This window comes from Mauremys reevesii, linkage group 12 (assembly GCF_016161935.1).
Source record: "Mauremys reevesii isolate NIE-2019 linkage group 12, ASM1616193v1, whole genome shotgun sequence".
NCBI lineage: Eukaryota > Metazoa > Chordata > Testudines > Geoemydidae > Mauremys > Mauremys reevesii.
The window spans coordinates 10,473,056-10,485,751 of record NC_052634.1 but is presented as its reverse complement, the minus strand read 5'-3'; the positions used below and the strand labels follow the sequence as shown (position 1 = coordinate 10,485,751).

General features: G+C 47.8%; 1 protein-coding gene across 1 annotated transcript; it reads right to left on the bottom strand.

The window, feature by feature from the left end:
- Positions 1–230: 230 nt before the first annotated feature.
- SPATA19 (spermatogenesis associated 19) lies at positions 231–7,405 on the bottom strand. Its single transcript, XM_039496799.1, has 7 exons — positions 7,199–7,405; positions 7,041–7,097; positions 5,986–6,090; positions 4,641–4,732; positions 3,964–4,041; positions 2,244–2,328; positions 231–378 (listed from the first exon to the last, which is right to left on the bottom strand). The coding sequence occupies exons 1-6, from the start codon at positions 7,388–7,390 to the stop codon at positions 2,253–2,255; spliced, it is 600 nt and encodes a 199-aa protein (XP_039352733.1). The 5' UTR covers positions 7,391–7,405; the 3' UTR covers positions 231–378; positions 2,244–2,252.
- Positions 7,406–12,696: the final 5,291 nt, after the last annotated feature.

The window sequence follows — 12,696 nt, the reverse complement described above, 5'->3', positions numbered from 1 at the left end:
TTCCCTTATTGTCTGTCAGCTTCTCTCATCTCCTCTCCTCCCCTATGTCCACCCGCCCCCTTCTCTCTCTCGTTCCACCTCCCCATCTCGCTGCACTGCCATCTTGCAAGTAAACATCCCCATCTTGTGGACTGTCATTGCTAAGCAGGCCAAGAGCCTCACAGACTCCCCACCCGAATACCGCTTCACCTGAGAGCCGGGTAGACAGAAGCAACAGCAGCAGACCAGGGCACATTCTACATAACAAGTGTCTTTATGACCAGCTCAGGTTTACGAAACAGGAGTTAATACGTTCGCCAGATTTGCTCTGAAATGGTTGGAGGAAAAAATTCAAATGCAGCCTGTCTCTGCAGTAGGAGGCCCAGGCTGGACAAAATGCTGCAAAAGAAAAGCAAGAGAGAGGTGAGCAAGAGCTACGGCATCAGATGATCCAGGAGCCTAAGGAGGTAAATAGGATTAGCGCCTTTCAACAAGGATCGCAAAGCACTTCCCTTATTTAATGGGTCTTATGCCCCCATCACCGTGGCCTGGGGGTACATGCAAAAATTCAACAGCACTGCTTCAAATGAAGCCGCTCCTTGCCAGGCATTGCAAACAATCCTCCCTAGCCTTAGTACATGGGTCTGCCATGATCTACAGGCCAATGAACACTTCATCAGGAGGTGGGACCTGGCACCGTACCCTACAGGTCAGAGGAATCAGTTTCTGCTGGATGCCCGGGGAAAGCGCATTCCATAGCCAGGGACCCTCTCCAAGAGTGGAGCCTGGCTGACCTCAGTATCCCACTCACTAATGACCTCTCACAACAGGGGGTGCTGGAACAATGTGTATAGTGGGGGGTGCTGAGAGCCACTGAACCAAACTGTAAACCCTATGATGGAATCCACTTCAAGCTAGGGGGTGCTGCAGCCCCCCCCCACCACCACCACACACACACCCTAGTTCCAGCAACTGTCTCTCACAACCCCCACTTATCCCATAGGGAAGACGAGGATTGTTTTCCCCATGTGGCTGCCCAGCTCAGCTCACCTTAAAGGGTCCTGAGTTTCAGAGCTGGTGAGCTAGTCAGCTTGGCTCAGGCCACGGCGGGGCACAATATCTCACCGAAGGGATCAGGCTTTGGGCTAGATTCCGTGCTGGGCTCCTCGGGAGATACCACGCAGGAGGGGCAGCCGAGGAGGACGACAACAAAGGTGGCTTTAAAACCACCTGTGTCCCCCCTGGACACTCCCTGCTCCAGAGAACAGTACAACCTCCAGCATAAGCTGGACAAGCCCTGGTGTGTACTCCAGAATCTATTGTTTCTCTCTGCAGGGGAGGGATTTGCCCTGGGGCCATGGCAGCTCCTTCCCCTCCCCTATGTACCACCAGAACCGAGGCCAGAACCCAGCGCTTGACTCTGGAGGTCAAGATAGACAGAGACCCCAGAACCATGGGAATTCCCCCTGCTGAATTCTTGGTGAGCAGGCATCAGGCAGGGCCCCTGGAGAACAGAAAGCAAAGCTGGACAGAATCATCACTTATCCCCTGCGTAGCAGCCTTTCCAGACAGGGCAAAGTACTGTGCAAGGCCCAGCCAGGCCCTGCCCACACAGACCGACATGGCCACCAGCTTTTGGCCGGGACAGCTTCCCTGGCCACTGTCAGGTTTTGACGGCTAGCAGCTGACTCTCAGTTCAGCCTCTCAGCCCCTGGGTGGCTTACAGTGACAGTTGACACTATCCCAAACTGGCCAGCCAGGATGGCATGGGACCACGTGCCCTGAGGTTCCCCATAGGAGAGATAAGGCCAGCGAGGGTCCAACTTTCAGATGCCCCTGGATGCCTAGGCCAGGTGCGCCATGAGGTCACAACTTCTCTCGCCCCAGGTCTGCAGCACCGGCAATAGAGGCCAGGAGGGAATCTTGGCATCATTCGCTCTGGGGAAATCGCTTTTATTTGTTATCCTGATGCTCACTTATTTGGACCTACATGTCTCAGTACAAATGTTAGCCCTTCATCATGGGCCTAAGTTTACTTTCAGCCCAGGAGCTAGCTGTGGGGAGGCCAGCTGGTGAAGAAGAAGTGATAGGAAGAAACTCAGGGCTGGATTAAAATGGAGAACAAGCTCCTTTCTAACCTCAGGAAGAGAGGACTCTGTAGGGTCAGGTCTATGGAGGTGGCAGGTTTGAGGAAGCTAGGAGCACTGAATCAAGGAATGAGTTGAGACTCATCTCCAATGTTCTACCCGGCCTACACACCTTACCTGCTATATTCAGCTTGAAAGCGTGGCTCGGATCTCAGTGTTCGACCTGTTGTTCTGCATTGCTTGAAGCATGACCTGGGACACGCTGAATAAACAAGAAGTTATAGGGAGGTGTTGGACCCTGCAATGCATTGGGGAGGACTTCAATCCATCCATCTCATGGCTTTGCACAGGTGCCCATCACTGCAGGATCTGAGCGCCGGCCAGAACCCAAAAAATGCTGCTACCTAACTGCAGAATTGGGTTTCCTGCACCTAGATGTCATTTAGAGGGATCTATGTTTCAATCTCCAACTGGTAAAAGCATCGAGAAAGCAGATGTTGCAGCTGAATCTGCAGAGGTAGAAGCTAGAATTTGATGTGCACTGCCAGACTGGATCAGACCCCTGGTCCCTCTAATCTAGAATCCTGTCTCTAAAAGTAGCCAGCACTAGATGCCTCAGAGGAAGGTGCAAGAGCCCTACAACAGGCTGATGTGGGATAATCTGCCCCCCACAAAGGCCTCGCTACATCCCCAAATCACTGGAGTCTGGTTTAAATCCTAAAGCAAGGAGTTATCCCTTCCAAGATTCTTTTCTTTTTGCATCAACTGTAACGTCACTGAATATTTTTTTTAGCCAGATAAATGTTTGGCCCTATTTAATTCTTTTGTCTCAATGGCATCCTGGGGCAGTGTGTTCCACCATCTAATCTCTTTTTATCTGTGTTGAATTTTCCACCTTGCAACTAATTGAAAGTCCCCTTGTTCTTCTGTCATGTAAAAGGAGACAAGGGGTTAATTTCCAGCTAGAACAGCTCTAGTAGCATGGTGACCATTGGCTTGATCTCTCTAGCCAATGAGGACTCTGGATAGCCAAGGAACTTGGGCTCTCTTCTTCTGGAAGAACACCTGGATTAGAGGACTTTTGTTGGATTTCCAAGTGGTGACAAATCTGGACAGCAGCAAGCATGTCTGAATTCTCTCCCTATTATGGAGGCCTGGCAAAGTTTTCACTGGGGTCCCACTCAGTATCTGGCTACACATCCATATTTTTAAGGATCAGTACAACTTGAACCCAGGCCTGCAGGGCTACTAGGCAACTAACATCTCCACAGTGCCATGCAGCAGCAACTGTAACCTGGCCACTCCCGGCAACCCACAATCTGCAGAGGTTCAACACTACAGGAAGTTCCACCTCAAGTGATCTGAAAGAGTGGTCTTAGCAGTCCCTGATGGGCTTATATAGGGACAAAGCCAAAGAGGGGAACCAGGATGCGTCCAGGCAACACAGCTAGCTTCCATGAACGGCCTGCTTCTCTGTTTCTGAGCTCGGCTCTGATTCCCGAGCGACCCCTGGGACCCTGACCCCATTATCTGGTATTGACCCTCAGCCTGTGTCCAGCTCAGATCCTTGTCTTGACTCGAACCTCAGTTTGACTCTTGACCCCGATACTGGCTCTGACCCGTTTCAGTTCTGGGATTCCAAGCACCTACCACTAGCCCTGCCTACCTTTGCTCAGGATCCTGACATCACCACCCTAGGGCTCCAGCACACTGGCCCCACTCCAGCACGTGCCTAGTCCCACTGCACACAATCCAGAGTGCTCAGCACCGAGACCATGAGCTCTTTGAGGCAGGGACCGTGTCTTCCTGTGGATGGGGGCCAGCACCTGGTGCCTTTTGGGCATGACTTGAGTATGGGCTGGCAGGTGTTTAAAGGACCCTGCCAAGAGGATCTCACCTGTTTCGCACTTGTTCCAGCCTCTCCTGCATGGCTTCGTTCCTCATGTCACTCGATACTCGATAGACCCGGGTCTGACTGCAAGAACCACACAAGTCCATTCAGTTGGTTTTATGATGCTGGCCTGGTCACCAATAAAAAACATCCAGCCTGCCACCCAAGCCCAGCTCTGCGCAGGTCCCCAATCTTTGTGTTATCCCAGTATACCCAACGGTAGGTCTGTATCCTCCAAGATAAAAGTGCTCCTCATTAGTTCTAGTAGAACCCAAGAGATCAAAATTGCTGACATGTAAGCATGATGCTGTAAAGTGTGTGATTATATATATATATATATATATATATATATATATATATATATATATATATATATATATATATATATATATATATACACACACACACACACACTCCACGACCAAACACTGCCTACTTTCAGCCAGATCCTCAGTTGGCATAAATCAGCACAGCTCCATTGAGTTCACTGCAGTGATGTACGCCAGCCGAAGTTCTGGTCTTTTGGTCCAGTCCTGAGCATCCTGGCTCCCACTGACGCTCACTGCCTTCTCTTTTCCTCCTCCTCTCAATTCAGTAGGGCTTCCCCTTTTATACTCCAGCTCAGTACCTTGCAGAATCAGACCCTTTGCCTCTTCCTAGAGGATAGCTACAAAGGACTCTACCTCCATCTTATGAATTGGATCTTTGTCCTCTCCTCCAGAAGACCGCGGCTAGATGACGGCACTGGCAATTTCGTGCTAGAGACTTGAACGGACTAGGAAAAACAGGCGAGAGCAGATATTATCCACAGCAGCAAATCTTGGCATGAAGGGACATAGGATGAAACGCAGCTCAGAGTCTTAACCAGGAAAAAAAGAAGCCCTTTACTATCTACTTTATATCAGCATTAACGAGGTCACAGTGGCTAATGCCAAATGCAGCTGAGAAATGCCTATTACCCCTGAATGCAATGCAGTGACATTTCAGTTATGTGGAAAGGTTGCTTTTCAAGTTCATGTGGAACATAGTGGGAGAGCAGGATTTGCCCTACTGGATCAAACCACTGCTGAAGCAAGGCTGTATCCTGGCATCATTATGCATCACAGGGAACCACTGGTGTGCATGGTGGGGGGAAAAAAAGCCATGGACATCAACCGGGAATCTTTCAGTTGATTTCAATGCACATTGGACCAGTCACTAAATCTTGCTTCTGGCAGAGGTCTATTGATGCTTCAGAGGAAGATGAGGAAAACCATAACGCAATTACCTATCTGTATATAATGCTGTCTACACAGGAGGATAAGCATTCCTCACATATCACGTCACCTTGCACTTTTGTAGCTGATATTTGATTAGCCCTTTAAACTGCAGAGGGAGAAGGGAACCGTGAGCCAAACCAAAACGAAGATGGGAATTACTGCCTGGGAAGTTTTTCCTCTGTAGAGAAGGACTCCATTCTAACCAGCAAGGGCCAGATTTTCAAGAGAGCTCAGCACATAAGTGGCATGCCGGAAGGAGCTGGCTGCTGAGCACTTTGAAAATGTGACTCTTGTTTGGAGGATGCCAAAAGGGGAGGAAAAAACAACTCTTGAAAACGTGGCCCTGAATGTGCGTGATGAGCCGTTGGGAACCTGGCCCAGCTGCCCAAGGAGTTTGGTGTACATACACAAGGAATGCTTTAAACCCGGTTCCAGGGGATGACAGACCGTCCAGCCATCTATTACTACTATGGTTTCACTGGCAAAGCCAAGCTTGGTATCAACAGCAGAAGGAAAACAGAGTATCGTTTCCTATTCTGTTGACGTTCTCAGACCTCACCCACTGTTAAGGTGTTGGAGCACCTAACACCTCCCTGGTGTAACCCCACTGGACACGCTGGCCCATGCAACCCATAGCACCACATGAGGGAAGCGTCTTAACACTAGGCATATGCCACTCAGACTCTGCTTCTTCCACCTTCTCCTGTCACAGGACGCATCCACCTCTCATTCCACACACTGCCCCCTGAACACTGTCCCAAGGCAATACCTGCGACTTTGTCATTCCTGAACCTTGGCCAGCAGAAGGGGTCACTTTGGTTTCCGCCTTGTTTTCCACTTTCTGCTTAAAGATCTTGGAAGCTTCTTCCTCAATCTGAAAGGGAAGCAAAACAACAATATCTTTCCTCGCCAGCTTCGCCTGCAACTCCTGAGGGAGAGCCGTGACTAGAATGAACTGTGCAGGTATCAGACCTCAATGGCTCTTAGGCACTTGGGGTTTTACTTGATACTTCTTGATAACTGAGGGCTAATAACAAAACAACTATCCATGTAGGGAAAACACTCGGGCCCCTTGCTTCCTGGCAGGTACCATCTCATCTTCAGAACACAGAAGGGTGGAAAAGTGGAACCTGCCAAACCAGTCCTCTTAGAAGGCTAGAATGTCATCTCCTAGCTGGGCGCGTATCAAATATGAAGATCCACCGTAGTGTCTGTTTAGGCAAAGTAATGATTTCAGAGCCTTTGGCTTCGAAGTACCCTCCAAGCAGGGTTGAACCAAAGTCCCCAGAATACCATTTAACAGCTGAGGATCAAAAATGCAAGCCCTTCCACTGTGTTGGGGGGACAGTCTCGTCACCAAGATTTTCTTTTTCATAACAAGGGTGGTTACAACCCCGGCGTTGAGTCAGATGGGCATGAAAACCACATTTCTCCCCTCCATCCTGGTTATCATCCAAGTACTTAGTCTGTACCCATCCAGACAACTGGGCATTCAATGTGGTTCCCTCCTAGTTAGCATCCAGGTAACCAAGCATTAAAATCCAGGGTCCCCCCACTTAGTAGCAATGTATTGATGCATCAGATCCAGGATCTGATCCTGCCCCCTACCCCACCTCTAGGCTTAGCAAGGTACCTAAGTATTAAACCCCTTCCCGATTCAGAGTCCAGGCACTGAATTTATTTAATCAGGGCTTAGTGCCCCCATTTGCCATCTGGGTGCTAACACAGTACCCCACTCCCTGGTTACCGTCCTTGCTGGCATCTTATTGGCTAGGATCTCACTCTAACTCAGGCATGCTTCTACTCTCTGGCTCTCATCCTCACCTTCCTCAGCCAGTGCTCTAGCACGGACAGCATCTCTGTCTCCACGACTTTAACGTCCTGCAAGGAATCAGACAGGGTGAGGCTGGCGTGAACCCTGTGCATTCCCCCCGATGGGGAGCTCACAGCTAAGGCAGAGAATAACCCCATCACCCTCTTACCGGAGCCCTGCTGGGTGGGAACCTTCGGCCAATGGATTTACACATCAAGATGTACACGCCCCACGTGGAAATAATCATCCTAGGGGGATCCTCTCCCCTGGGAGGAGAGTCCTCCCTCAGCCTCAGTTCCCCTCTTCCGCAGGAACTGGCCTCTGCAGTAAGACTCCTGGCTGAGGGGCAGCATTGTTGCATCACCAGGCTCCGTGGCACAGCAACTGCTGATGCTGTAACAATGGTAGGTGGCAGTAGCAGCTGAGTGCCTCGCTGTGCTGTTCCCCCCACTCACAAAAGAGGCAAGGCGGAGGCTCCTGTGTTTCCCCCTTCTGAAGCCTCTAGCCCTTCCTTGGAAGGTACTGGGCTCCTCCCCTCTGTGGTATGTAGGCCCTCCTCACCAGGGGTGCTGGAGCACTGTGCCGGTTTTCAAAAGCACCTAAGGGAGGCGTTAGGTTCCTAACAATGTCAGTGGCATTAGGTCACCTAACTCCTTTCAGTCCCTGGGCTCTACCCTCCCAGCCCCTGTCAAGGAGGGAAGTGCTCTCCCCATTTCACAGATGGGAAAACTGAGGCACAAGGTGATTGCCCGGGGTCACACATGATGTTCGTTGCGGAGCTGGGAATTTAACTCAGGTCTTACAAATCCCAGGCCAGAGCCCTGGGGCCATCCAATGCTTTTTGGAGGCAAGTGTGTTTACTGAAAGATCTTTTACTCCTAGTGGAGGGTACCAAGGAACCCCCAAGTGCTGCAGGAAGGTGTGGTGATCTCCTTTTCAGTGGCTCATCATCGAGCCAACGCCCCAGCATGTTGGTCAGAGGCACTGTGCTACTGGAGGTGCCATCTTTTCCACAAGATACATAAAATGGAGGCACTGACCAGTAAAGATCCCATGGTACTGTTCATAAAAGATGAGGCATTAACTCCATTCCCCTGAGGACATTCCAGTTTCTAGCTAGCTAGGTATTAAGTATTGCCATCTACCCCCGTAAATCCTTGCAGCAGCTTTTATGGGATTCTTCACATTCTGTGTCACGTCGTTGTGAAAACAGCTGTCGTATCCCACACTAGAGGCATCTGCATTTCAGCAATGGGCAAAGTGGTTCCCAGTACAGGTTTTGGAAAGAACATAAGGATCTTCCAGGTTGAAAGCTGCTAAATTGCTGTTTGGTACAGGGCCTTGCTCCCTAAACTCTGTGAGCAATAAAACACCACACAAGCCCTTTTCTGACATGCCTAGATGGAGAAGTACTTGTATGGGAAAAATTGCTCAACTCTGCTCAAAATGTTGGGGTTTTCAAAATGTTGCTCATATTTGGAACAAGAACAAAAAAAAACCCTCTGTTAGGTGTCAAGCTGCCATTAACTCATTAGAGCTAACAATTGTGTGGTTGATGGCAAAAAAAGACATGGGGACACAGTAACTGTGCCAGGGCATGACCTGAGGAGATGCCCACCAGTCTATCAAAAGGGGGATTCCAAGAAAAGGAAGGTTGGAGCCAATGGTTTAGTTCAGGTCCGGGTGTCCATTCCCATAGGCTTCCCAGGGCTCCTCTGAAAGGTCATGACTGATCTGGCAGCACTTGGTATTAGCCAGCAGTGTCTCAGCTATGAGAACACCGGGGACACCAAGAACCTTCTCTCTAAGGCTGTGGAGAGGTAGCGGGAGCAAAGGAGCAGGAGGGGAAGTGCTTTGTAGGCGGGCCCAGAACTTCAGTTCAGTTTCTTCTCTTGAGCCCTGTCATCATTTACACTTTCGCCGCATTAGGGTAACGTGACTGTAAGATGCTGCCAAATCAGAATTCTCCAGTCACTCACCCCAATGGTAGCAACAACACATGAACCAGGGAAGTTTCACTCAACATTACCTACAGGACAGTGATGGAATATTCCCAAAGTCTCATCAGCTGGAACACTGACTGAGGAGATGTCACTAGAGATCTGAAGGGCTTTCACCCCAGGGCTGGGAGTTATAACCAAAACACCAAGAAACTAAAAACGAATAAATGCCACATGCCAGCAATTTTTTAAGCAAATATTTATTTATATCAAAATACAAAACATTTCTGAAGCAAAGTAATGTTACATGAGGAGCAATTAAATGTTAAACTTTATCAATTCCAAAACCCATCATTCTCCTACAGAATGGCTAGTTTTACTTAACATTGCAACACTGCCATAATTTCTTAACTGGGTATATTTAAAAAAAAAAAAACCAATCTATGGACATGCAATGTTACTGGTGATGAGTCGTTTAGTACTCAGCAGTCCTTAAAATACCAGCAAGTGAAGGTCTGGGGACAAGCCAGTCACATTAAGGCAGGGCTTCAAATTAATTCTCCTCCAATGTTTATTAGACAAGGTTTTTAAATTGGCAGTAGTCCAGGTGCCTAAGGGGCCAACATCCTTGGCAGACAGAGTGGGTTTATTGCTTAGAGCCACAAAACTAGAAGCAGCTAGGAGTTGCCTCCAGTGAATGCCAAGCAGGTTAGCTCTTCATTTGGGATAGGGAAAGAAAGTGTTTGGGGCGAGTGGGGGGGGGGTGCTAGACACTGACCGAGAGAACCAGGGAAGGTCTGTGTTTGCTTTGGCCAAATGAGGTATAGTGCCAGAATGGCTGAGTTGGAAGATTTCTCAGTATCGGCAGGTTGCATTCCCACTAGTGCCAAATTCCCTTCTCCGTAACACCTGGGCATATCCACAGACGGCAAAAGCACGGTGCATCAGTGAGAGAGAAATGAATTGGGCCCCAAAGACTCAAAGGGAAACACTCAGCTTCCTGGGGGTTCTCTGCATAGTCAGCTTCCCGGGAGGCAGTCAAGGAGGGGAGAGGAAAAACAAAAAAGAGGAGTTGTCCCTATCCCCCAGGAGGTTACGTTTATCTGCCAAGAAGAGATTAGCACCCAGTTGGGGAAAGCATCTCTGTTTCCTCCCCTCATTACAAAGTCAGGGACTGAACAAAATTTAACCAATGTCCTCCCCCAGTAGAAATGAGGACTCCTGCCCTGGGCTCCCAAGTGACAAAGCACCATCGCGGGCTAAACTTCCAGGACCACGTCCCAGTCCTTACTGCCCCCTGCTGGTATTTTACTGACCTTCACAAAAACAGAGGCTGAGAGCAACAATACAGCTATAGAGAGATTATATAGAGCGCAGAATTAAGTTTTGTATAAGGCTTTGGTACAGCACCATCATGTCTTGGATTTATTTCTAAATCGTTTACAGAAAAAAAAAGCTTACTGAAAAAATAGTGTTCTGTTTCTCTTTTTTTTTTTTTTTAAATTTTATTCTCTTGAATAACATACCTGAAGTTAAAAATTAACCCTCTAGTTGCCATTCGGGCTCAGGTCGAATATTTTTGCTGTGTGCATCTGTGCAATTTAAAAAACACAATGAAAACAAAGTCAAACTATTGTTAAATTATTACACAGCCACTCCAACTTGCAGTAGCCGCCGGCACTGTCGTTATACAGACAGAGCGACTAAGTTTGACGTGCACATGTCAGTAACCAATATCACAGTTCAGATCACTAACCGTTATTAAAAAAGAAAGAAAACCACAACAATGAACATTAAGGAACCAGTGGGACTAATGTTTCTTTTATTACTATTATTAAAAAAGTCAGTTCCACTGGCTACCATTTAAACAGCACCAAAGAGCACCCTAATGTGTGTTATACATTGTAATACTCGACATTCAAGAAATGGAAACGAGGTTGAATGGTCTCTTCAAGGGTTAAAGTCATTTTTAATGATAGGCAAGTTGTTTTATTTTATTTTTTTTAAAAGGAAATAGAAAAGACCCTACACAACAGAAGATCACTTGGCGTTCTAAAGAAAATCCCACTGGTTTAACAGGGAATTAAACCAATAGGGGTCTATGGAAATTTAACAGGGTTCCACAGACTCAAAAACTTATCACATTGAATAGAAAATGATAAGCTTAATATAGGAGTTTCAAACTATCCTACAGAATTCTATAGGGATATAATTTTCTATTAAACTCCATAGGATGACTCAAGAGACCAATAGAAAGGTGATCATTTGTTATTAAAATTCTGTAGGGCTTTCCCGCAAGAGAAATCCAAAACAGAAAGTCCACAGTTGTACAGAAAGTCTTAAGCTGTCTTTTTTTAAATTTTGAGACTAAGAGTGCTAGGCACTCCATCCCTGCCCCAGAGCAGGATCGTTCTAGAAAGAAGCCGATGTAGTTATTGACTATGGGGAAGAAGGGAGGACGTGTATGTGAAGCCCATAGAGGGAACAAACTGAAGGAGAAAAAGGCATCCCCAAGGTTATTAGCCCATCCAGATCCATTCTGCAGTCGGCAGCCCTCATGCCTTGCACTGGCCTTTGTGCAAAACACTGGGAAGTAGCAGGAGTGGGACATGAAAAGTAAGGTCGGCCCTTTAAGTGCGTCTGGGCAGGAGGATGGATGGAGCACTCCAAACGAGAAGCCACATGGTAGATGGAAGGCAAAGGAGTGCTCAGGAAGAGCTGTAAACTCACCCTCCCTTACTTCTTATCCTATAGGGGGCTTACATGTAGGTGCAACATGGGCACCAGAAGCGGGGCTCTTACTGAAATGCCTTTTTGACTAACTGCGTTCGCTCCCCCTCCCTCTTATTTGTCCTTTTAAGATTTAAAAAAAAAATCCTCAAGTTCCCAGAACATCCATTTAAAGCAAATCCCTCAAATGCTTCATCCTGCAAGAACCACGACAAAAGCATGTGCAACATCCGAAGTGGGTACGACAGGTGGACAGATGGACACTGGGGCTTGTGTGTAAAAAAGAAAGTGGACAGATGCTCGTCTCCGAGTTTACTCTCTAAACCCTAGAGCATCGGGTTGGAAACGAAGCGTCGTTGGTTTGCATTTGGCATCAAGAGGGTTAATAATATTACTGTAGAGAGTGTGCTTTCTAAATGTCTTCTTGCCATTTTTCTTCTCTTTTTTTCTGTAAGTGATTTCTGGGGTAGAGGGGAATGGGGAAACAAGAAAGCTGCCCCCAACAAAAACCACCACAATTTGAGTGTCCCAAGCTCAAAGTGCACGCTAAGCCACCCAGCCTGAATACAAGAGAACAAGGTGACTGGGGAAGTCCTTGTCCTTCTTACTGTTTAGTCTTTCACATAATCAACGCAACCTAGCGGTGCCATCTAACATGCTTTTCTTTGTCTCTTAGCAATTGGTGCTGAACAAATCTTGGCTTGTAATTGGAAACACTCCCTTGTATTAAAAAAAAAAAAATCAAGAAATTGCACCGTTTCAAAGGGCTTGAGCTCCTAGTGTCGCTATCCCTCCTGAACAGGTTACATTCATGCTTTTGCCGGTTGGGGTTGCCCTGGTACAGAGCTTGGTGTGCGGGGCTCGTTTTGGAAGAGTTGGTGATAGCAACACAGTAGAGCGACTGGGCTGGTTCACGATACCGCCCCACTATGCTGCAGTGCCTTCTTGGGGACTAAAGAGATTTTCCAAGATAAGATCTTGAGAAAGGGACTGGAGC